General features: G+C 48.4%; 1 protein-coding gene across 4 annotated transcripts in view; it reads left to right on the forward strand.

The window, feature by feature from the left end:
- Positions 1 to 25932, forward strand: part of LOXHD1 (lipoxygenase homology PLAT domains 1) — a gene marked incomplete at both ends in the record, with an annotated part of 200986 nt that overhangs the window by 98520 nt on the left and 76534 nt on the right. For 2 of the 4 annotated variants that reach the window (XM_082852690.1, XM_082852691.1), the window contains 9 exons: positions 1687 to 1847; positions 4371 to 4839; positions 5290 to 5444; positions 7544 to 7677; positions 15802 to 15968; positions 16723 to 16827; positions 21036 to 21164; positions 22302 to 22466; positions 22965 to 23146. In XM_082852690.1, the coding sequence (XP_082708816.1) occupies positions 1687 to 1847; positions 4371 to 4839; positions 5290 to 5444; positions 7544 to 7677; positions 15802 to 15968; positions 16723 to 16827; positions 21036 to 21164; positions 22302 to 22466; positions 22965 to 23146 (1667 nt within the window). Of the gene's footprint in view, positions 1 to 1686; positions 1848 to 4370; positions 4840 to 5289; positions 5445 to 7543; positions 7678 to 15801; positions 15969 to 16722; positions 16828 to 21035; positions 21165 to 22301; positions 22467 to 22964; positions 23147 to 25932 lie in introns of those variants that run through there. The other 2 variants (XM_082852692.1, XM_082852693.1) reach the window with 2 other exon arrangements.

The following is a 25932-nucleotide window of genomic DNA, read 5'->3' on the forward strand; positions in this document are numbered from 1 at the left end:
CCATGAAGCTGTCCTTTTGAGACTTCCTTTCTACTATCTTTTGGACATTCCATTCTCCTCTCATCTGGGTCAAATCTCCTGTTTCCTGGATTTCATGCCTTCCTCTGCTTTGGTTTATTCCCTCATTTTAGAGGGAACACATTCTCCACTGCAATGGAAAATTTGAATGTCTGCAAATGTCTTTGGTCTACTGTCACCATTGATCCATAATTTGGCTTGTTAGAGAATTCTGAGTTCGAGCTCAGAGTTTAGAAGGAATTATTCTACCATCTTCTAGCTCCCAGGGTTGCATCTGGGAAGTCTGATGCCATTCTGTTACCCAACACTTTGGGTTTTTTCTCTCTAAAAGCCTATAGGATCCTATTTCTATCCTTAGCATTCTGAAATTTCATGATGTCCTCGCTGCCTTTTGTGATTTTAGTTTCATCCAATCTTCTGGGAACTCACGGGCTCCTTCAGTCTAGAAGCATTTTTTAGTTTGGGGACCCTTTTTTGTATTTATTTCTTTGACAATTTCCACCTCTCTATTTCCTCTGTTTCCTTTAGAACTGAACTTGTAGTGAGATGCTGGACTTCCTCTGATTTTCTTACCTTTCTATCATTTGTTCTTGGGAAATTTCCTTTCTGCTCTTCAGAACTCTCCTTGATTTTACCGTTGCTTTGGAATATCTTCTTTCAGCTAATACCACATTCATTCCCAAGAGCTGGCTCTCGTTCCCTGAATGCTCATTTTTCTCTGTCCTCATTTTGTATAATCCTGGCTGCTATTTTTCTAAGAACCGAGAGAGGGAACTGGGTTCAGGGTTCTCTCCATTCACAATGCCGGCTTTTCCTGAGTCCCCCTGTGGTCCATCTGCTAGCCCACCCTCACTCCCAGCTGAGGCCAATATCTCTAGTTCAACTTCTTCAGGCTCTCAGCTAGTCCTCTTGTTTTCAGCCCCCAATTTCCCACATTGCTACGGTAGTGGGAGATCCCTCATCTTGTTGAAAATAACAGTCTTAACTTGAAAAAAATTATGATTTTGTCTTATAGCATTGCTGAGAGGGCAAGTCTTGTAATAGTCACTTTGAATAAATATGGTCCCATAGTTCTGGGAGACATTTTGCTCTCCTATGGGAAGTGCCCTTTAGGGGTAAATACCTGTAACACATTTCCACCCTCTAACAGCTTGATCAAGTATTACTACTTCAAAATACAGACAATTCTCTGTGTAGCTGTATCTGTTGATATCATCTGAAAGGTGCATATATTTAAATGAAAATTATCATTTCATTTACTAAATATTTACTAAAAATAAGGAAAAGAAACAAACACACAGCCTTGTACTTCTCTCTGCACTGTGGTGTCTGCCCAGGGGTAGGCACACAGCAGAGGGTGCCAGCTGGTGTACTGACTACTCTTGGTCCCTGGCTCCAGAGGACATGTGTGACACACAGGATAACTGAGCTTTGCAGTCTGATGGCTTGGCTTTGCCATTTCCACCACCTACTCAATTCTTCTAAGCCTCAGTTTGGCAATCTTCAAAATGGAAATAATGGGGTTTATGATATTGATGGGAGGGTTGGATAAGAGAATGCCTAAGAAGCACCAGACGCAGGGTACAGGCTTGCGAAGTGTTTGCTTTGTAATGATTACTACTACCGTTATTACTAAATGTCCCATTTCTCCCCCATGTGCCCACCCAGTGATCCACTACGAGGTGGAGATTTGGACAGGGGATGTGGGCGGCGCAAGCACCACTGCCCGAGTCTACATGCAGATCTACGGCGAGGAAGGCAAGACAGAAGTGCTCTTCCTCTCCAGCCGCTCAAAAGTGTTTGAGCGGGCGTCCAAGGACACATTCCAGGTGTGTGTGGGCAAAGCAGTGGGGTTGTCAACTGAGGGCCCAGCAGGTGTCTGAAAGTGGAGGTATTGGTTCTCAGCCCTGGCTTCTTATTAGAATCACCTGGGGAGCTTTAGGAAAAAAGGGCTGCCTGGTCTACACCTGCATCAGTTAAATCAGAACCTTTACGGTGGGACGTGTTTTCTGGGAACGTTTCTGAATGCTTTACCAGAGATACTAATATGCTGCCAATTCTGAGAACTGCTGGAGCAGGTGATTCTAATTTAGCAAAATACGGCACGAGACCCTTGGTTACCACATTCATTCCCAGCCTTGGCCTCTGATTCTACCACTCACTCAGCCTGACGGCGGGGCCGTGCCTCCCAAACAGGATACTGGGAGGCTTGGGGTCTCCCGGCTGTGTTCTGAGGGCCCCAGACCTCCTCACTTCCCTTCGAGTAGAGGAGAAAAAGAGATGAGAGTGCGAGCATGTTGTTGACAGGAGAGGAAGGAGGATGCAAGGGTGGTGCCCCCTGGGGAGGCACATGAATGTCTTATGTGGGACATGAGTGCGTGTGTGCATGTGTGTGTCTGCAGACCTGTGTGTGAATGAAGCGTATTCATGCTGGCTGGTCTATGAGTGTCTGTGTGCCCCAGGCAGCTTGGCCCTCAGCAAAGAGTCCTAACCCAGTGCCCAGCAGAGAGGGTCCTGGCTGAGCTGGGCCAGTGTCACAGGTGTCTGGAATGTTAGCACTGAAGGGGGCCTCCTGGAGTCCAACCCCTCATTACACTGCTGAGGATGCAGAGGCCCAAGCGGTTCACCTCTCTGAGCCTCAGCTTCTTTATCAGCTCAAACCTAGCTTCATAATACCTGCCTGGCCTGCTTCACAGCCCCTGGAAAGATCAAAATAGTCAAAGTCAGGGAAAGGACTTGGGAAATCAAGTCATGCAGATGTAAGAGCAGGGCATCTTCTGGATGTGAACAGACTGCATGGGTGCACATGGTGGTGGCTGCATTAACAGCTGGGCAGACAGATGGGGGGAGAGAGGACAGCAAGTGAGCTGGCTTGCAAGGATGCTGTGACCTGGAAAGCACTAGAGAGGAGATGGAATGTGCTGAAGAAGGGACTTACTGTATCGAGAGCCCATCCCCTATGTAGCTGAGAAGAATACGTTCCTCTTCCTGGGGGCCCTGGGCTCCATTCTGGCTAATAATTTCCTCACAAAGATGGTTTTGGCTGCATTGTGGCTTCATGAACCGGGAGTCAGAAGGCCCGAGTTCTCATCTAGGCCTGGGCTCCACTTATGGGACACTGAACAACTCATAGGACAGCCCTGGGCCACAGTTTCCCCAGCACACAAGCAGAGAACTGGTGGGACTGGGCTTTAAGGATTGTCAAACACCCAGGCAAGGGCCCATCAGCACAGGGAGCCCTAAGAGTGGCCCGACCGGCAGGAACTCCATGTGAGCTGTCCCCTGAGCTCTGCGGGGGCCAGACCACCCCACAGTATGAGGCTCAGAACAGAGTGGCAGATCGAAGGTCAAGGACCTGATCCTCTGAAGCAAAGCTAAATCCACGGACACTGCCCTTTGAGCCAGACACGTGCTAGGCCCAGTGGGAGAGAAAAGCAAGAACGAACAGTCCCTGCTCTCAGGAATTCCCACTTGATGTGCAGACACCAGAGCTCATGGGCAAAGAGGGCATCCAGGCCGGGCCAAGCTCTGGGCCCTCTCCCCTCTGAGCTCCCAGGGAGAGGAGACGCTGGTGTGCGGGAGGGGCCTGGGGGAGACTTCTATTTTTTGAAAAATAACACTTATTTTTTGCTTCTTGCAAAATTTATATATAATTAATGCTGAAAAAAAATGTTCGGAAGGAGAGCACAGAAAAGCACAAACTAAAAAAAATAAATTAATAATAAAGCTCAGGAATGAGAATGAATAGGTTTTAGAGGTAGAGGAAGGAATGAAGGCATTCTGCGTGAGGGAATAAAGATGAAGATATGGAATTAAAAAAAAAAATAGGAATGAGGGCTTCCCTGGTGGTGCAGCCGATGCAGGGGACACGGGTTCGTGCCCCGGTCCGGGAAGATCCCACATGCCGCGGAGCGGCTGGGCCCGTGAGCCATGGCTGCTGAGCCTGCGCATCCGGAGCCTGTGCTCCGCAATGGGAGAGGCCACAACAGTGAGAGGCCCGCGTACCGCAATAAAAAAAAAAAAGGAATGAGTGTGATGTGTGTGGGGTGTGTGTGTGGGGGGTGTGTGTGTGTGTGTGTCTGTGTGTGTGTGTAAAGGGGGAAAGAGAAAGAGAGGGAGGGAGACCATCTTTGCCCTCTGTACAGGGGTTTAGAAGAACACCCGCTTGCGGGGAGGGGGAGGCGGGAAGGGAAACCAGGCTTGCGTGCACGAGAGGAGTAGCGGTGGCAACTTTGAGCTCAGAGGTCCCAGCCTCTTCATCCCACGCTCCTGGCGCAAGACGCGCCAGGCTCCTCAGGGGGCGGGGCGGATGCCACCCCCGACCCCCAGCCACTGCCCCGCGCTTTGAGCAGCTGGAGGCGGCGGACGTGGGCCAGGTCTTCAAGATCCGGCTCGGCCACACGGGCGAGGGCCTCAGCCCCAGCTGGTTCGTGGACACCGTGTGGCTGCGGCACACGGCAGTGCGGGAGGAGGACCTCACGCCCGAGGAGGAGGCGCGGAGGAAGAAGGAGAAGGACAAGTTGCGGCAGCTGCTCAAAAAGGAGCGTCTGAAGGCCAAGCTGCAGAGGAAGAAGAAGAAGAAGAAGGGCAGCGACGAGGAGGACGAGGGGGACGAGGAGGAAGAGTCCTCGTCGGAGGAGTCCTCGTCGGAGGAGGAGGACGAGGAAACCGAGGAGGAGGAGGAGGAGGAGGAATTCGGACCCGGGATGCAGGAGGTGATCGAGGAGTACAAGTTTGACGCCCACCGCTGGCTGGCCCGGGGCAAGGAGGACAATGAACTTGTCGTGGAGCTGGTGCCCGCAGGCCGAGAGGGTCCTGAGCGTAAGCCTGAGGAGGTGTCAGACGGTCCCCTGGGGGGTGGCAGGGAGGGGGAGGGTGCCCAGCTCTCCTCTCACGTGGGGGGCCCATGGCTCTCCTCACCTGCCCTCTGCTGAAATGCCTCCACGGACAGTTCTTTGCTGGGGTTGGCATTGCCCTTGTCCTGAGACTCTTGGAAGGAGCCCTGGTATAACTCGCTGTAACTCCACGTGGGGGACATCGGTAGGAGGGTTGCTGACTGTGAGTTTTGCCAGGACTCTCAGCCTCTTGGGCTTCATGGCAAAGAGAAGTCTTGGGTAGGGAGGAGGGATGGGTTCAATTCTAGGTTAATGTAGATGCGGGTGTACCCGGAGGTCCTTCCTACTCCCACCATCTGGCTAGATCAGAGGGGTTGAGCCTCAGGTCCACCCCGAGGCCCAGGTGTCCTCAACACTGTGTGTTTTGTGTCCCCAGCCAACACCTACGAGGTCCAGGTGATCACGGGGAGTGTGCCCAAGGCTGGCACCGATGCCAATGTCTTCCTGACCATCTACGGGGAGGAATATGGGGACACGGGAGAGCGGCCCCTAAAGAAGTCGGACAAGTCCAACAAGTTTGAGCAGGGACAGGTAGGGCTTGGGCTCTCTGACCCCAGGTGGTGGGTGGGACCCAGATGGAGAGAGCCCTCTGGTGATTCCTGAGGCAGCTCCACCCAGCACAGCACTGCTGTGTCCAGCAGTGTGCTCTGTTCAATCCAGCCAGGTAGAATGGAAGTGCCTCTTCTGTAAGCACCGGCGCTTTGTGGTGGGAACCTAAGAAAGGCACAGGTGGGGATCAGTGCCAGGAAGCCCACAGCAACTAACTGGAGATAGTATAGGTAGCAGATGCTCAGGTGCTGAGTGAGTGGGGCAGGGGTTCAAGGAGGAAGTGCTGACCGTAAGATGGTGCTTTGGGGGAAACTTAGTGAGAAGGAGGGATGTGAACTGAGCCGTGGTGGGTGACTATGGTGTCCATGTCTAAAGATGACAGTGAGAGAGGTGTTCTCTGAAGATGTGACCGCATGACAAAGACGTGGGAGTGGAAGTGTGGAAGGCCAGTTGGAGGACAGTGGGTCTTCTCGCTATGCTGTGGTTAATGCCAAGCCATGGTGGGCGCTGCCTCTGGGAAGCTTGACGGGACCAATTTAAGGGGTGAGGGCATGAGAGCCTTGAAGGACAGGCTGAGAAGCCCGACCTGCATCCTGAGGCAGTGACGCCACAAAGGCTTTTGAGCATTGAGAGAAATGCATACCTCTCCCTCTTCTAGGTATAGTAGGAGAAGCATGGAAAAATACATCTGTCATTCTTGTCCTTTGAGATTTTACTGCATCCTCTGGCTAGACTGTCTCTCATCTCACCTTTCACATTTCTGCCCCCATCCCAAAGCCAGATTCCCTTATCAACACAGAGGAAAACCAGAAATAAACCAAATCCATTAAAAATACTTCTGGGCTCATTGCTTGATTTATTTCAGATATCCCCTGCTTTTTCCTTCAACACTGCCTTCCCATGACCTGAGAATCAGGATTTATTTCTGTGTTTCAGTACTTTCATTTAAAAATTATAGCCACTATGATGGCTGGAATTGGAAGAAAATTGCTATAGAGGGTGTAACTGGTACGGCTGATGAAATTTGAATAGGGACTGTATGTTAGATAATAGTGTGTTGATTTTAAGTTTCCTGAATTTGGTCATTGTACTCTGATTATATGAGAATGTCCTTGTTCTTAGAAAATCTATGTTGAAGAATTTGAGTGGAGGATCATGATATCTGCCATATACTTTCAAATGATTCAGAAAAAAAATAGAGAAAGGGCAAGAGAGTGTGGGAGAGAAAGCAAATGTTGCAAAATCTAAGTGAAGGGTATACAAAATTTCAATGGGTCCTGGTATCATCTGCTTCCTCCAGTGCATATGTGTAGACTTGTATCGTACACAGTCTCTCTTCTCACCTGAATGGTGAGCAATCCAAGTCTTACACTCCAAATTCTGTCAGTCACTTTAGATTTGCACTTTGGCTTATAGTAGGTACTTAATTAAAATTTATGGTTGAAGGAGTTTATGCACGTATGTGCACACGCAGCACGTGGTCTCAGCACACACCCAAGCAACAGGCCGTACACACACACACACACTCCCCATAACACAACAGGGAGCACCCAGCCAACCTGTTTTCTCCTCTACTCCTCTCTTATGGTCACCTTCGTCACCCTCCTACTCCTCCCTCCACCTTGCAGGACACAGTGAAAGTGAGACCTCCCTGGCAGGTGCAGGTGTAAAGACAGTAGTGCAATAGGTGAAGGGAATTAAGAGTTGCAAACTTCCAGCTATAAAATAAGTAAGTCACAGGAATGGAATGTATGCATAAGGAATATAGTCAATAATGTTGTAACAATGATGGTAACTGGTCTTTATGTGGTGATCATTCCATAATGTATAAAAACATCAAAACACTATGTTGCACACCTGAAACTAATATAATTTTGTATATTAAAGATAACTCAATAAACAAAAACAAAAACCAATAGAGTAGACCGAACACCAGACAACTGACCTAATTTTCCATTCCGCCTTCCCCTGATGCTTTGGGTCTTACAGCCGGTCTCAGGCTGCCCCAAGTCCTGGGAAGGTGAAGCTGATGGCGAGGTGGGGAGGGCTGCCCCCCAGTGTGCTACTCTGACCCTTCCCAGACAGACACCTTCATCATCTACGCCATTGACCTTGGCCCCCTGACCAAGATTCGGATTCGCCATGACAACTCGGGCAACAGAGCAGGCTGGTTCCTGGACAGAATAGATATCACTGACATGAACAACGAGATCACGTGAGTGGGACTGGAGGGGAGGGAGGGAAGGCCATGCCTGCCACGAAGTAGTCATGGAAAAAAGGGTGTGAGTGGGGTGGCTGTGATGGGTGAGGGTTGGGATAGGGTGGCTGTGGCGGGTGAGGGTGGGGGTGGGGTGGCTGTGGTGGGTGAGGGTGGGGGTGGGGTGTCTAGGATGTGGGTTTGGCCCATGGAGCTGGCTGGGTGGGCATTGCCTCCCTCCCTTCCCTCTCCCTGAGCAGCCCCTCAGCTGCTTGCCCTTTCAGGTGACAGTCTGGTAGGATATCCAATCCAGTTCTTGACTCCATCATTTCAGAAAGTCAGGTTTTCTGTCCTTGCCATGGCCCAATCTCCATGGCCAGACTTAGAACCCATAAGTCTCTCCATGTACAAAGTGACTTCCAGGATATTGTTTTAATGTTCTAGACTAGAAATAAGCAAACTTATTCTGTAAAGGCCAGAGAGCAAATATTTTAGGTTTTCAGGGCCATTTGGTCTCTGTAACAACTGCTCGACTTTGCCTTTGCTGCAGAAAAACAGCCATAGATGATGCTAAGTGAATTGAAGTGGCTGTGTTTCACTAAAACTTCATTTATAGACACTGAAACTTGAATTCCAAGTAATTTTCACATTTCACAAAATATTATTGTTTTTAGATTTTTTTCAACCATTTAAAGATGTGAAATCTCTGCTTAGTTTGTGGGATGTACATAAGCAGGTGGGCCAGGTTTGGCCCACAGGCCATAGTTTGCTGGCCCGTGCTTCAGATTCACAACTAGCCCCAGGAGCTCGCTCCCCTTATCTCCTCCTCTTCCCTCGCCATCCTTTCTCATTGGTGCTGTACAGTTTCTTTTCTTTGTTTCCTTGGTATTGAGCAGCAGTAAGGGCTCTGTGCTGAGCCAGCTCCAACCACTTGCAAGTAGAGAGAGCAACTCTGAGCAAAGCCTGCCCTGGGAGATAGATGTAAAATCATGGGAGACTGGTAAAAGATGGTGGAGTAGAAGGACGTGCGCTCACTCCTTCTTGCAAGAATCACAACTAACTGCTGAACAATCATCGACAGGAAGACACTGGAACTCACCAAAAAAGATACCCCACATCCAAAGCCAAAGGCAAAGCCTCAATGAGATGGTAGGAGCGGTGCAATCACAATAAAATCAAATCCCATAACCTCTGGGTGGGTGACTTATGAACTGGAGAACAATTATACCACAGAAGTCCACCAACTGGAGTGAAGGTTCTGAGCCCCACATCAGGCTTCCCAACCTTAGCGTCTAGCAATGGGAGGAGGAATTCCAAGAGAATCAGACTTTGAAGCCTAGCAGGATTTGATTGCAGGACTTCAACAGGACTGGGGGAAACAGAGACTCCACTCATGGAGGGCACACACAAAGTAGTGTGTGCACCAGGACCCAGGGGGAAGGAGCAGTGACCCCACAGGAGACTGAACCAGACCTACCTGCTTGTATTGGAGGTTCTCCTGCAGAGGAGGGGGGCAGCTGTGGCTCACCACAAGGATAAGGACACTGGCAGCAGAAGTTCTGGGAAGTACTCCTTGGCGTGAGCCTTCCCGTAGTCCACCATTAGCCCCACCAAAGAGGCTGTAGGATCCAGTGCTGGGTCACCTCAGGCCAAACAACCAATGGGGAGGGAACTCAGCCCCACCCACCAGCAGACAAGCCTATTAAAGTTTTACTGAACTCTGCCCACCAGAGCAACACCCAGCTCTACCCACCACCAGTCCCTCCCATCAGGAAGCTTGCACAAGCCTCTTAGATAGCCTCATCCACCAGAGGGCAGACAGCAGAATCAAGAAGAACCACAGTCCTGCAGCCTGTGGAACAAAAACCACATTCACAGAAAGACAGACAAAATGAAAAGGCAGAGGACTATGTATCAGATGAAGGAACAAGATAAAACACCAGAAAAACAACTAAATAAAGTGGAGATAGGCAACCTTCCAGAAAAAGAATTCAGAATAATAATAGTGAAGATGATCCAGGACCTCGGAAAAAGAATGAAGGCAAAGAGCAAGAAGATGCAAGAAATGTTTAACAAAAACCTAGAAGAATAAAAGAACAAACAAACAGAGATGAACAATACAATAACTGAAATGAAAAATACACTAGAAGGAATCAATAGCAGAATACCTGAGGCAGAAGAATGGATAAGTGACCTGGAAGACAGAATGGTGGAAATCACTGCCACAGAATAGAATAAAGAAAAAAGAATGAAAAGAAATGAAGACAGCCTAAGAGACCTCTGGGACAACATTAAACGCAACAACATTCACATTACAGTGGTCCCAGAACGAGAAGAGAGAGAGAAAGGACCCGAGAAAATATTTGAAGAGAGTATACTCAAAAATTTCTCTACCATGGGAAAGGAAATAGCCACCCAAGTCAAGGAAGTGCAGAGAGTCCCAGGCAGGATAAACCCAAGGAGAAACACACTGAGACACATAGTAATCAAATTGACAAAAATTAAAGACAAAGAAAAATTATTAAAAGCAACAAGGGAAAAACGACAAATAACATACAAGGGAACTCCCATAAGGTTAACAGCTGATTTCTCAGCAGAAACTCTACAAGCCAGAAGGGAGTGGCATGACATATTTAAAGTGATGAAAGGGAAGAACCTACAACCAAACCTACTCTACACGGCAAGGATCTCATTCAGGTTCGACAGAGAAATCAAAAGCTTTACAGACAAGCAAAAGCTAAGAGAATTCAGCACCACCAAACCAGCTCTACAGCAAATGCTAAAAGAACTTCTCTAAGTGGGAAACACAAGAGAAGAAAAGGACTTACAAAAACAAACCCAAAACAATTAAGAAAATGGTAATAGGAACATACATATCGATAATTACCTTAAATGTGAATGGATTAAATGCTCCAATCAAAAGACACAGGCTCGCTGAATGGATACAAAAACAAGACCCACATATAGGTTGTCTACAAGAGACCCATTTCAGACCTAGGGACACATACGGACTGAAAGTGAGGGGATGGAAAAAGATATTCCATGCAAATGGAAATCAAGAGAAAGCTGGAGTAGCAGTACTCATATCAGATAAAATAGACTTTAAAATAAAGAATGTTACAAAAGACAAGGACACTATGTAATGATCAAGAGATCAATCCAAGAAGAAGATGTAACAATTATAAATATATATGCACCCAACATAGGAGCACCTCAATACATAAGGCAAATGCTAACAGCTATATAAGAGGAAATTGACAGTAACACAATAATAGTGGGGGACTTTAACACCTCATTTACACCAATGGACAGATCATCCAGACAGAACAGAACTGGAACAAAAAATCCTAAAATTTGTATGGAGACATGGAAGACCCCGAATAGTCAAAGCAATCTTGCGGGTAAAAAACAGAGCTGGAGGAATCAGATTCCATGACTTCAGACTATACTACAAAGCTACAGTAATCAAGACAATATGGTACTGGAACAAAAACAGAAGTATAGATCAATGGAACAGGATAGAAAGCCCAGAGATAAACCCACACACCTATGGTCAACTAATCTATGACAAAGGAGGCAAGGATATACAATGGAGAAAAGATAGTCTCTTCAGTAAGTGGTGCTGGGGACTTCCCTTGTGGCACAGTGGTTAAGAATCCTCCTGCCAATGCAGGGGACATGGGTTCGAACCCTGGTCCGGGAAGATCCCACATGCCACAGGGCAACTAAGCCCGTGCACCACAACTACTGAGCCTGCTCTGTAGAGCCCATGAGCCACAACTACTGAGCCCATGTGCCACAACTAACTGAAGCCCATGCGCCTAGAGCCCATGCTCTGCAACAAGAGAAGCCACTGCCATGAGAAGCCCGTGCACTGCAACGAAGAGTAGCCCCCACTCCCCACAACTAGAGAAAAGCCGCGTGCAGCAATGAAGACCCAACACAGCCAAAAATAAATAAATATAAATTAAAAAAAAAAAAGTGGTGCTGGGAAAACTGGACAGCTACATGTAAAAGAATGAAATTAGGAAACGCCCTAACACCATACACAAAAATAAATGCAAAATGGATTAAATACCTAAATGTAAGACCGGACACTGTAAAACTCTTAGAGGAAAACATAGGAAGAACACTCCTTGACATAAATCACAGCAAGATCTTTTTTGACCCCTCTCCTGGAGTAATGGAAATAAAAACAAAATAAACAAATGGGACCTAATGAAACTTAAAAGCTTCTGCACAGCAAAGGAAACTATAAACAAGACAAAAAGACAACCCTCAGAATGGGAGAAAATATTTGCAAACGAATCAACAAACAAAGGATTCATCTCCAAAATATATAAACAGCTCATGCAGCTCAATATTAAAAAAAAACTAAACAACCCAATCAAAAAATGGGCAGAAGACCTAAATAGACATTTCTCCAAAGAAGACATACAAATGGCCAAGAGGCACATGAAAAATGCTCAACATCACTAATTACTAGAGAAATGCAAATCAAAACTACAATGAGGTATCACCTCACACCAGTTAGAATGGGCATCATCAGAAAATCTACAGACAACAAATGCTGGAGAGGGTGTGGAGAAAAGGGAACCCTGTTGCACTGTTGGTGGGAATGTAAATTGATACAGCCACTATGCAGAACAGTATGGAGGTTCCTTAAAAAACTAAAATTAGAATTACCGTATGACCCAGCAATCCCACTACTGGGCATATACCCAGAGAATACAATAATTCAAAAAGACACATGCACAACAATGTTCATTGCAGCACTATTTACAATAGCCAGGTCATGGAAGCAACCTACATGCCCATTGACAGACAAATGGATAAAGAAGATGTGGTACATATATACAATGGAATATTACTCAGCCATAAAATGGAACGAAATTGGGTCATTTGTAGAGATGTGGATGGACCTAGAGATTGTCATAGAGAATGAAGTAAGTCAGAAAGAGAAAAACAAATATCATATATTAACACATATGTGGAATCTAGAAAAATGGTACAGATGAACCAGTTTGCAAGGCAGAAATAGAGACACAGATGTAGAGAACAAACATCTGGACACCAAGGGGGGGAAGCGGCGTGGGGGTGGGGTGGGGTGGTGGTGGTGTGATGAACTGGGAGATTGGGACTGACATATATACACTAATATGTATAAAATAGATAACTAATAAGAACCTGCTATATAAAAAATAAATAAATAAAATAGAATTCAAATTTTTTAAAAAATGGCCGTTTAGAGAAAGAAAAATTAGAGCAGCAAATCTGCTCTCTCTCTCGAAGAGACACCGTCTTCCCCGACAGTGCCTGTGGCCTCCCATGACCTTTATTAGCTCAGGAATAAGGCCTTTGCAGCCAGAAGGGTAAATGAACACTGACCTCATCCCTCAGCTGCCCCTGGACCCAGTCACATGTCTCCATGCAAAGTGACTCCACCCTGACTCCCCTTTGCCGCTCATGCCCCACCCCCAATCCATCGCCACTGTGTCAGAAAAGCTCAGCCAGACCCCCTCTCCCCATCTTCAGCACCCCCTGGTCAGAGCCTCCTGGCTGGTGCCTCTGCTTCACCCAGGTCCTCCTAGTGTCTACAGCCATCCAGCCCTTAGGCCACATCCCTCCTCTGCTCACACCCCGCAGAGGCCTTCTTGGTGATGAAACTTGGGGCCCAGCAGCCACACAGTGTAAGGGGAAGAGCAGGGGCACAAACCCAGAGTTCTGGAATTCCAGACCCACTCTGTTGCTACGCCGCTCTTCCAGTACCACCAGTTGACATACTTGATGTGCTCCAGCCTTTATGCACAAAATGGGAACACATTAAATACATTTTACAGCGTTCAGTTTTGCAATCCACTCATTCCAGTTTAACTTTCAAGTGAAACTCATACTTTTAGTGGCCCCGAGCTTTGTTCCAACGCTCAGTTTAAACCTCCTGCTGACCCATCCCCTGGGTCTTCCTTCCATTGCCCTTGCTTAAGTGGAGTGGTGGGCATACCTGGCCAGAACACCTGCATGCCTCTCTTCCCCTTTGCTTCTGAAAAATCCCTACCTACTCCCCCCTGCAGACCTGCCTGAGCAGGATTTATTCCTGTGGGAGGAAGGGGAGGGGCCAGTAGGCCCAGTCCTCCACTAGACCTCCTGTGAGTGCTTGTTGCTGTGAGGCTAGAGGCTAAACGTCCAGCGCTCAGGCCCATCCTGGCTCCAGCTCTGGTTCTCCTGCCTGCGGAGGCTGCAGCCATGGGCGTGCTAAGGGCCTTTAACTTCATGGTGCAGATATCTCAGGGACCATGGGGGTGGTGCCAAGAAGCCAGGCTCTGACTCCCCACGCGTGCGCTCTTCACGGGTGTGGGAGGGCTTGTGCCTTCCCCTCTTACTGACTTTCTTCTCTCCCAGCATCAGTCTCCCCAAGCTCTTTCTTTATGCATCTCTCTCCCTCTGTCCCTGTCCTCCTCCAGCTTCCCATACTCTCATTACTCCACCTCGGCCCCAATCCCACCTTTTCTTTACTTCTGTCTCTCTCCCTTAATCGGCCATAATTTAGAACTAAAGCCTATTATTCATAAATTAGTAAAAGTTTAACTTTCCCACTCATATATTTGAAAGGCAGAGAAGTGGAACGATATACATTTTTCACTTAAACACTAATGTCATAGCAATTTGGTTTATATCTCCCAAGGTTGAGCTCCTCCCACCCTTTAAATCCACATCTCTCAATACACAGTTGCCCTCTGTGCCCCATCCGAGCCCCTGGGCCGAGGTGGCGTCCTCTGGCGCTGCCCCTCTACCATGCTGACGTTGGGAAGCAGTAAGGACTGTAGGAGGATGTGGGGCTCAGACAGGGGCGAGACCCTTGGCCTACACTGCTCCCACCTCTCCAGACTTTGACCAGACCCTGAATGCCTCTTATGCACCTGGACAGCGGTGGGGAAGGGGTGCAGATGGGGCCGTAGAGATGGGCTGCATCCCCAAACCCTCTGAGTTGTTCTGGAAGCTCAGCGGCCCAGTGGGAACTGTCCAGCCCACAATCTCCAGAAACCCCAGGCATGGACTGAAGAGGAAGAAAGGAAGCGTTAAGAAGAATCATCATCATCTTCACAATAGTTTTAGCAAATTCCTAACCAAGAGCATACTGAGAGCCAGGCATTTTTTTGAAGCACTTAAAAATGTTTGAGTCGGGAAAGTCTCACAACCACCTATGAAATAGGCACTATCATCCTCATTCTACAGAGGGTTGCCTGATAAACTGCAGAATGGCCAATTAGATTTGAATGTCAGATAAGCAATGGATAATGTTTTAGTATAAGTATGTCCCCAATACTAGATAGGACATACTTATATTGAAACATTATTACTTGCTTATCTAAAATTCCAATTTAACTGGGAGTCCTGTGATTTTATTGGCTAAATCTGGCAACCTTTGCACAAAGAGGTAAAGAAACTTGTTCAAACTCACATGACCGTAGGCCGCAGAGCCAGGATTCAACCCCAGTCCGGCTCTAGAGGCAAGTCCTCAGTTCCCGCACCCTGCTGCCTCTCTCGGCCCCCTTAGTTCCCTTCCGTCCAGGCGCCTTCCTTGCTCTGGGTTCAGCCTCTCCACTGAGGAGTCTACCTTGGACCTCCCTTCCCTGGGTGACGCCCGCTGTCTGCTGTGCCAGCTCCTTAGCCATACTCTTTGCACCTTCCAGAAGCATAATTGGGTCATTCCATTAAAATCCACTAATTCAGTCCTTGGGTATGAAGCCCCTCCTATGTGTACAACATTCTCTGCCAAAGTGGCTCTGGCTAACAGGTTGATTCTAGAAAAGGCTGGAACAGTCCCCAGAAGCCCCTTTTCCTCTAGATTCCTCCAATAGGACCCTGATTGAGGGTTTGCTGTGCTCCAGGCACTGTTACCCAGCCATTTTCAGTGGGGCTGTATGGAAACCACATCCCATGTTTGTTGTCTACTCCAGACAAGTGACTAATGGGGTGACTCCCAGGCTAGGTAGGATGGGAGGGCAATGCTGGGGGTGCGGGGGAAGACAGGGGAGCATCTGGGCCCCATGATGGCCTCTCGTTCCTCAGCCCATGACTACCGTTTCATGACACCTTTCCAAAGAGACATCCCTCAATTCTCCTCACCCCCTGTCCCCACAGGTACTACTTTCCGTGCCAGCGCTGGCTGGCAGTGGAGGAGGATGACGGCCAGCTGTCCAGGGAGCTGTTGCCAGTGGATGAGTCCTATGTGCTTCCACCAAGCGAGGATGAGGAGGGTGGGGGAGATGACAGCAACCCCCTCGACAACCTGGCCCTGGAGCAGAAAGGTTTCCTAACCTAGAGCTGATTTCTCCCCTCCAGCACCCCTTTCCTCTGTCTCTCCCCCACTAGGTCTCCATCTTCCCTTCCCCTGTGGGCTCTGGGCACTTCCTTCCCTGGGAATCTATCTGTTCTCTCATTCCTCCATGGCAAGAATGGGGAGGTGAAGGGGGCGTATCCTCACATGTCTAGCATATGGCTGGGTATAAAGTACATGGCCTAGCATGGAGTTATTGTCAGGAATAGAATGGAATGGAAGGAATGGAATGGAATGGAATAGAATAGAATAGTTATAGCTGACTCTGACTTAGACTTGTGTCCTCCCCTCCAGGCACATTATAGACTCTCAATATGGATATTTTCGTCAAGGGAAAGAATGAACTTTCAAGAGTTCTATGATGCTTGTGTTCCCTTCCTTGAAACATGCATCCCTAAAACTTCCCAACCTGAAGGAGTCACACCAGGGCTCCTGGCTGTTGAGTCTCTGAGCCCCACAGTCACCCCAAGTCTTCCCCAAGCATCCTACAACTTTACTGATTGAGGGTTTCCTGTGTGAGCTGGACGTGGGGTGGGGGGAACCTCATCTCTGCCTTCAGGAAGTTTCCAGACTAAAGGCAGCTGCAGAAGAACACATGCGACAAGTAAAGTGATTCATAGAAACAGCCAACACGAGCAGAGAAATATGCTCAGTACGTTTTCTTCCTCCTCCCTTCATGGGAGGCGGAATCTACCACTCACTTCTCCACACTCTTCTCCTGGCAGATAAATCTACCACATTCTCAGTGACCATAAAGACCGGGGACAAGAAGAACGCGGGCACCGATGCCAATGTCTTCGTCACACTCTTTGGCACTCAAGATGACACTGGTAAGAGAGCAACGCAGGGCCAAGGTTCACCCACGCTCCCCTCCAGGGAGACTGGGAGATTTAGTGCAATTTTCCAAGGAAATACTAGACATGACTCTCCCTCTTTCTCTCTTTTATTTTAAGAAACCACATTTTTAAATTCTCTTTATTATTTTATTTTATTTTATGAAGAATACTTAGCATGCAATCTACTTTCTTACCAAATTTTAAATGTACGATACATGGTCATTGACTATAGGTATGTGGTGTACAGCAGATCTCTAGAGCTTATTAAACTTACTAAACTGAAACTTTATGCCTGTTGATTATCAAACCCCCATTTCCTCCTATCCCCAGCTCCTGATAACTACCATTTCCATCTTTGATTTTATGAATTTGATTTGGATACCTCATTTAAATGGAGTCATGCTGTATTCATCCTTTTGTGTCTGGCTAATTTCACTTAGCATAATATCCTCAAGAACCATCCACATTGTTGCATATTGGAGAATCTCCTTTTACAAGGCTGTATAATATTCCATTGTATGTACATACCATATTTTCTTTATCCATTCATCTGTCAATAGACATTTAGGATTTTTCCCATTCTTAGCTATTGTGAATAGCGCTGCAATGAACACATGAGCGCTAATACTTTTCAAGAATCTGATTTCAATTCTTTTGGATATATACCCAGAATTGGGATTGTGGGTTCATATGGTAGTTCTCTTTTTAACTTTTTTAGGAACTTTCACACTATTATCCATAGCAACTGAATCATTTTTCATTCCCACCAACTGTGTGCAGGGGTTCCAATTTCTCTACATCCTCACCAACACTTGTTGTCTTTTGGTTTGTTTGGGTTTTTTAAAATTTATTTATTTTTGGCTGCATCAGGTCTTACTTGTAGCACATGGGATCTTTCACTGCGGTGCCCAGGCTTTTTGTTGCAGTGCAAGGGCTTCTCTCTAGTTGTGACACGTGGGCTTTGTAGTTGTGGCACGCAGACTTACTTGCCCCGTGGCATGTGGGATCTTAGTTCCTGACCAGAGATGGAACCCACGTCCCCTGCACTGAAAGGCAGACTCTTAACCACTGACCACCAGGAAAGTCCCCTTTTGTTTTTTTGATAGTAACCATCCTGACAGGTGTGAGATATCTCATTATGGTTTTGATTTGCATTTACTTCATGGTTAGTGACAATGAGCCTTTTTTCTTATACTGTTGGCCATTTTTATGTCTTCTGTGGAGAAATGTCTATTTAAGTCCTTAGCCCGTTTTTAATTGGGTTCTTAGTTTTTTTGTATTTGAGTTGTAAGATTACTTTATATATTTTGGTGATTAACCCCTTATAGATATATAGTTTGCAAATATGTTCTCCCATTCTGCTTTTGTTTTTGTTTTTTTGCGTTACGCGGGCCTCTCACTGTTGTGGCCTCTCCTGTTGCGGAGCACAGGCTCTGGATGCGTAGGCTCAGCAGCCATGGCTCACGGGCCCAGCCGCTCCGCGGCATGTGGGATCTTCCCGGACCGGGGCACGAACCCGTGTCCCCTGCATCGGCAGGCGGACTCTCAACCACTGCGCCACCAGGGAAGCCCCTCCCATTCTGTATGTTGCCTTTTCACTCTGTTGTTTCCTTTGCTGTGTAGAAACTTTTTAGTTTAATGTAGTCCCTCTTGTTAATTTTATTTTTTCTTGCTGTGCTTTTGGTGGCATACTCATGAAGTCATTGCCAAGACCAATGTCATAAAGTGTTTCTTTTATGCTTTGTTCTAGGAGTTTTACAGTTTCGGTCCTTCTGTTTAAATCTGTAATTCATTTTGAGTTGATTTTTATGTACAGTATGAGATAAGGGTCCAAATTAAGTATTTTACACGTAGACATCCATTTCCACCATTTATTGGAGAGGCTATCCTTTCCCCATTGTGTATTCTTTCATGCCTCTGACTCTTGAAAGATTTCATGCAACTAGCCCCAACAGAGAAAGGCAATTCCTTTTTTCTTAAAAATCTCCCTGTGAGGTGACTTGTCTGCCTCGGTTGTGAATGCCAGTTCTTTTAAAATTCTTCCTAAATCTTACTAAGTCAGGCCTACTGCATTCTGGGGACAGAGAGCCCCCTGCCCCCTCTTGGTCCTCACTGCTGCCTCTACCACCTCTACCACCTTTGGAAGCCATGTCAATCATCTTCCCTTCGGTATCCTCTCCCCAAGTAATGGTGCCCGATTCTCTGTCCAGGCCTTTCTGAAAGTTTTTACCATTTCCTGTGCCATTCCTTGAGGTGTCACTCTGTTTGACTTTCAAAACTGTAGCAAATGGGCTCCTCGGTCCAAACAGCGAGTGATCTCTTCTCTGTGTCTTTTGCCAACTTTCTCCTTCTGTTCTAAAGGCAGAGGTAGCCCTAACTCTATCTCTACCTCAATAACAACCTGGGAACCAGTGGCTCTTCCCAACCTCCAGTGAGATTCAGCCAGTGGGTTCCATGGTACTCTCCAGATGAGATGCTCAGGGAGTCTTGGGGTCCTTCTGGAGCCTCTGTCAAGGCAATCAGAGAAGGTGGAATATAGTGCTGGAGTCAGCCATCCACTTGGACCATGTGTCCAGCCATCCTGTCTGAGTTCAGAGAGGAACCAGTCCCTCAAATATGTAGTCATCCCATATTTGCTCAAAACCCTGTGGGTCCAGAGCTCTATGCCAAGAATTGCTGAAGAATGAAGGAGCTTAATCCCTGACTTTGGGGTGCTCTTATTCTAATTCAGCACTGTGGTGATATAGAGCATGGACTCAAGCTTGACTGATTGGTTTAAACTTCTGCTCTACCACTTATTAGCTGTGTGACCTTGGGCAAGTTCGTTAATCTCTCTGTGCTTTAGTTTCCCCCATTTGTAAAATGGAGATTATATTAGTACATGCCTCATAGAGTTGTGTATTTAATGAAATTGAACATGTAAAATATTTGAGACAAAATGACACTCAATAAAACATTTATTATTATTATTATTTACTAGGTTAGGTAATGCAGATATAATGAATGAATCAGGCCAAAACTTATAAATGAACGTCCTTGCAATAGTTACTGAGCCATGGTCAATGAAATTGAGGGGCCCTAACAACTGCTTTTATTTGCCAAGGAATTGCTATGTGTTAGGCACATTCTTGAAGACGCAAGTCATCATCTTATTAAATACTCACAACAACTCTATGGGGAAGACCATCCCTTTTGACATTCGAGGAAACCAGTTTCAGGGAATTAAGTAATTTGTCCAAGGCCACCCAGATGCTAAGTGGCAAAACCGGGCATCTAACCAAGGTCTGTCTGACTCTGTGTGCTGAAACCAGTCTGCAATGAGTCTAGATTATCAGAAGACTTCCTACATAAGGTAGGAATTACAGGGTTAAGGAGACTTGAAAGCTGAGGCAGGAGGAGATGGTGATGATCCTGAAACCACCTTAAATTTCAGACTGACACGCAGCCAGAGTCCCAGGACAGATAATGTATGTGAGATGGCTGGTCAGGGGCATTTGAAGCCAACCCTCCTTCTGTCATCCAGAGAAGAGTCTCCAGAGAATTCCCGCATGCCCCATCCCTGCAGGGGAGGCCCTGTTTCCCCAGGGAGCATGGGAGGGTGGCTCTGTCATTGGCTCCCTCCCGGCCATGGAGAAACGTGGGGATTGTGAAAGGGGAGCACACATTGACTTAGGGCCCCACCACTTCCTCCTGGATGACCTTGGGTAAGGCACTTAATTTCTGGGTGTGTCTCCTTTTCTTTAGATGCAAACTGGAAATAAAAATATACATGTCAAGGGCTTCCCTGGTGGTGCAGTGGTTGAGAGTCCGCCTGCCGATGCAGGGGACACGGGTTCGTGACCCGGTCCGGGAAGATCCCACATGCCGCGGAGCAGCTGGGCCCGTGAGCCATGGCCACTGGGCCTGCGCATCCCGAGCCTGTGCTCTGCAACGGGAGAGGCCACAACCGTGAGAGGCCCGTGTACGGCAAAAAAAATTAAATATATATATATATATATATGTCAAAAGATTATTGTAAAGCTTAATAAAAGGACATACACACACACAAAATGCCAAAGACGCCAAGTGGATGGTAATTGTACAGTCTAAATTTGATGAAAGTTCAGAACTTTGGTCATTATGAGGAGAGACGAAAAAAGGTGGTCAGACTAGGTTGGGAGGTCTCAGGCCCAGCCAGTCATTTGGGGTCATTTGGTTGGCAGGAATGACCCTCCTGAAATCCTCCAAGACAAACAGTGACAAGTTTGAGAGGGACAGCATCGAAATCTTCACAGTGGAGACCCTGGACCTGGGAGATCTGTGGAAAGTCAGGATCGGCCATGACAACACAGGTCTCTGCCTTCCCTCCCTCTTTTCCTGGTTAAGAACGTGAGGACCATGGTCAGGTCCCCGTGGGTGTCTAGGCAAGAATCTGAGGTAGACTTGGATGTCATCTGCCTTCCATAATGACACAGCTTCCTCAGTCCCTCCAGTCTGGTAGAGTCCTGGCTGCACGCAGAGATTCTGGTCTAATTGATCAGGGAGGGGCCAGGACGCTGGTGACTTTTAAAGCTTTCCCCAAAACCGCACTCCCAGAAATTTCAGTGGGCAGCCAGATTTGAGAATCCCTGATCAGTGGCCCTCAAATTTGAATGTGTATCAGAGCCACATTGGGGGGCTTGTTAACACACAGATTTCTGGGCCCCACCCACAGCCTTTGGTTGGAGTAGGTCTGGGGTGGGACCCGAGAGCTTATGTTTCTCACTGGTAATGCTGAGGCTGCTAGGCCGGGGGCTCCACTTTGAGAACCACTGATGGAGCCTGTTCTTCCCAGAACCCACTGACACTGCAGCCACACAAAAGCTGTGCCCAAGTTTGTTCTCTCTCAGTAAAGCAGACTCATTTTCTTGGTCTTCAAACCATATCTTCTAAGCCTGAGGAAGGAGGCCTTCCTCCTTCCCTCCGGGACTGAGGAACAGGGTCTCTGCCTGGCTTCCATTTCTTTCTTTAAACCTGAGCACTCATTTTCCCAGGGAGGAGCATCGATCCTTCACTAGTTTCCCTTGCCTTCATGCATCGCAAACTGAGGCCAGGGAGCCCAGGGTTTCGCCCCGTCACTGGGTGGAACTATGGAGTCCTCGTTAACACAGGCTCCCTCTGGCATCTCTGGGCTCCCTCTTCGGAGCGCCTTCCACCTTGGACAGTGTGCTTGCTTCCCTCCCCTCAGACTCTCTGCCTCCTGTCATCTCCTCCCCATGCTCCTTTGCTCTTGCTAATTTCACTGACAATAGGCTGGAGTGTGATCCACCTTCAGGTGGGTGCAGGGGAATCAGTTCAGTAATGCTGTAAGCAAGAGGGATGGCATGTTCACGGTGGAGCTATAAGCGCCAGCCGTCGAGTAGGGAAGCATGTTTGGAGTCCCTGAAGTTGTTCACAGAAAACCATCTGTGTAGAGGTCCTTGATGAGTTCTGTGTCTCCTTCCCTCCAGGCAAGGCTCCAGGCTGGTTTTTAGACTGGGTAGAGGTGGACGCCCCATCCCTTGGAAGGTGCATGACATTCCCCTGTGGCCGCTGGTTGGCCAAGAATGAAGACGATGGTGCCATTGTCAGGGACCTCTTCCACGCGGAACTTCAGACAAGGCTGTATACACCATGTAGGAATCTTGCACAGCAAGGCTGGGCCTCCTCCTGCACCCCATTGCTCACCACCCCAACTCAGTCCCGGTCCATCATCCAGTGTTGACCCTTGGCCAGGCACACCTTGGAAATCCCCCTGGCCCTGTGCTGGCTGTAGACAGAGCCCTGGACCCAGGGAAAGGAAATATGGGATGTATTCCACACTGTACCCCAAACTAGCTGGTGACAACAGGCAGAGTGCCTGTGCTTTCAGCCAGTCTGTTGTACTAGCTCTGTGATGGGAGAGGCACGGAGACCCTGGTCTGAGGTGAAAGGAGCTTTCTGTGGGCACTAGGCATGACAAAACACCTCCCCTCACCCTGTGGTTGCTAGGCAACCATGTGAAGGTTCAGGTCCCTGGGTAGCAGCTCCCAGTGAAGGGACCATCTGGGGTGGTGGTGCTCGTGAAGAACTCGACCTGCCTGTGTCCTGTTTTCACCTCCCCTCTGACTTTGCCCTCTGTCCCCCACCCTTAGTTGTCCCTTACGAGATCACCCTCTACACCAGTGATGTCTTTGCTGCTGGGACAAACGCCAACATCTTCATCATCATCTATGGCTGCGATGCTGTGTGCACCCAGCAGAAGTACCTATGCACGAACAAGAGGGAGCAGAAGCTGTTCTTTGAGAGGAAGTCCGCCTCCCGCTTCATAATGGAGGTACCTGGGTCTGGCAGGCAGCCGGGGGAGCCAGGACCGGGGGCGGGATGGACCAGAAGACAAGAAGGAGCCCTTTGTCCAGAGTCTGACGTGTGCCTTCCGTCTGATGTGCTGCTGTGAGTGAGGGAGACAGGCAGTTCATCCAACCTCTCTGAGCCTCAGCGCATCTGAGTAGCCGGGAGGACAGTGAACCTGCCCTTCCAGGACCAGTGTCTGAATCAAAGGTGATCATGAGTGCATAGGGCTTAGGGAGCTAGAAGCACAATTCCAGTTCCATTGGGGCCATCTCCAGTGCTACCAACAACAGAGACCCGTGGAGAGAGCCGGCTTCCAGACTTTCTCGTCATATAGTTGTCTCCCGTTCATCTGCTGAGCTATGGCCAATCCTCTCATATACAAAAGAGCATCCGTATACTCCTCGGCTCCCCCTCAACTCTGGCCTGAGAGTCGTTCGATGGTTACTGTGGATGTATGTCACCACATCCACACCTTGGTATTCTCTGCACTCAGTCCCGTGCCTCCCTGTGCACTCCACCGCGTGCCAGGTGGGGTGGGAGAGACAAGGGAAGAAGAGGACCCAGACTATGCCTGCAAGGGGCTTGCAGTCCAGCTGGGGAACTCCAGATCTCACACGAGGCTAATGAGAGAGTCTGGCGATCATCATAGTAACTGATCCTGGGGGTAGGAAGGCACCATCATAGGGCTTTACCCATATTAACTCACTTAACCCTCATAGCAAGTCTGTGCTTTAATCATCCCTGCTTAAATATGGGGAAACTGAGGCACAGAGAGTTTAGTAGCTTACATGAAATCACACAACCAAGGCATAGTGGAAGCAGGATTCAAAGCCAGGAGGACTGGCTCACAATATGTGCTCTTAGCCGCTGTAGTAGACTAGTCCATGGTGATGAGGGCAAACAGCGGGGCTGGCTGAGAGTGCTATAGGTGCTCAGAGATGAGAGAGGGCTCCCTGGAAGTGGTGGTTTTGAGCTGGACCTGAAAGTGGACATAAGCGGGAACAAGGAGGGAAGGATTCCTAGCAAGGGGAACATCGTGGCCAGAGGTGGAAGTCAACACAGCAAGTGGCTTGAGGTTTGGCCAGAGGGGATAGGAGGAGAGTGATGCGACTTGGGTAGAGGACGAGATGGAGCAGGACCTGAAGGGGATGACTCTGCAGGACGAGAGATGGGAGCCAGGTAGTACGGACCTTTTCAGATGTGCCCCTTACTTTCTGGTGGGAAACAAAGTCCAGAGCCCCTTCCTTCTTCCTCGGGCTGTGTCTGCCCTGGGGGACACCCTTTCCCCTCCCCACCTTCTCTGGGAGCAGTCAGCACTTCTGGGAAGTTTGCCACCTTGGTGGAGTTTTGTTTGTTTGTTTGTTTGTTGCAGTACGCGGGCCTCTCACTGCTGTGGCCTCTCCCGTTGCGGAGCACAGGCTCCGGACGCGCAGGCTCAGCGGCCATGGCTCACGGGCCCAGCCGCTCCGCGGCATGTGGGATCCTCCCGGGCCGGGGCACGAACCCATGTCCCCCACATCAGCAGGCGGACTCTCAAACACTGCGCCGCCTTGGTGGAGTTTTTTAACAAGGAAAATTCAAGGGTGATTCATCTGCGCACACAGAGCAACACCTCACCCACCCGAGATGTCAAGGCGTGTGCGGCATGCAAGCCTGATGCCGTCAGGGGCCCGAGCTGTGATTACACCTCAGCATGGCTTCTGGGGAGTTTTATTAATGAAGTCCGCCTAATGGGCAGCTATAATTTGCCAGCAATTTGTTGCTATCTTATTTCTTTTCAAATCTATCTGGGAGCTGCGTGTATGAGAGCTTAGAAACAAATGAGATCGCTTTGTGTCCCTGTCTCTCCATTTCTCTTTTCCAGTTGATCTTCAGATAAGAGGTGGAGCGCTGGTTTGCGAGCCCATGACCCTGGGTTCTGGTTCTGCTCAGCCTCTAACTCATGAGCAAGCCCCATCCTCTCTCCATGGCCTCGTCCTCAGACACACGGATCGGCTGGGAAAATAACAACAATAGCTAATAATTACTGAGCACTTCCCATGTGCCAACCTTGTCCTCAGCACTTGGTGTCCCAAGTCACTATTCCAAGAGTTAGGCTGGCAAACGATTCCATTGGCCAGCTGCCTGGCAGCTCAGCGTCCTTGAGTGCAGATTCTGTGAGCCACGATCTCACCTGTAGCTTCCTGTTTCTCCTGTTGTCAAAGGATAAGCCCCTGTGAAATCACTGGTCTCCGTTTAATGATTCAGAAAGCTCGGGGACTCGTGGGGGACACCACTTCTCTGATGATGCATGGGTGAGCTGGCCAGCGGGGAGTTGGAGTGGAGCTGCAGGGCAGCAGAAGCAATGACAGTTATAGCATCTTGTTAACTCAGGGCGTCTCCAGCAATGTGGCACCATGTTGGTCACTTGGAAGGAGAGAATCACTGACAAGAAGAAGCACATCTGCGATCTTAGATGTAGGAGTGACCTCCAAGGGTTGCTCTGCCCATGCCTCTGCCTTCAGCTGAGCAATCTTCCTATTTGATAGATGAGGCAGTTGAGACCTGGAAGGTCAAGTGCCTTGTCTAGATCACACAGCTTGTAGGGCTGCAACTGGGAAGGATGGAGGTGGGGTGGGAATAGGGGGAGGTTTCTCAAGCAGTGCTGATGGGCCTTCCCATGGCTGCTGACTGTGGGCGTGTGTGTGTGGAGGGTATGCAGTGGTCGGAGCTGTTCTAGTTCATTCCCAGGTCACATCTGTCTAGAGTTATAGAGGCTTTGCATTTGAT

The sequence above is a fragment of the Leucopleurus acutus genome (genome assembly GCF_964270905.1).
Source record: "Leucopleurus acutus genome assembly, chromosome: 13".
NCBI classification, from domain to species: Eukaryota; Metazoa; Chordata; class Mammalia; order Artiodactyla; family Delphinidae; genus Leucopleurus; species Leucopleurus acutus.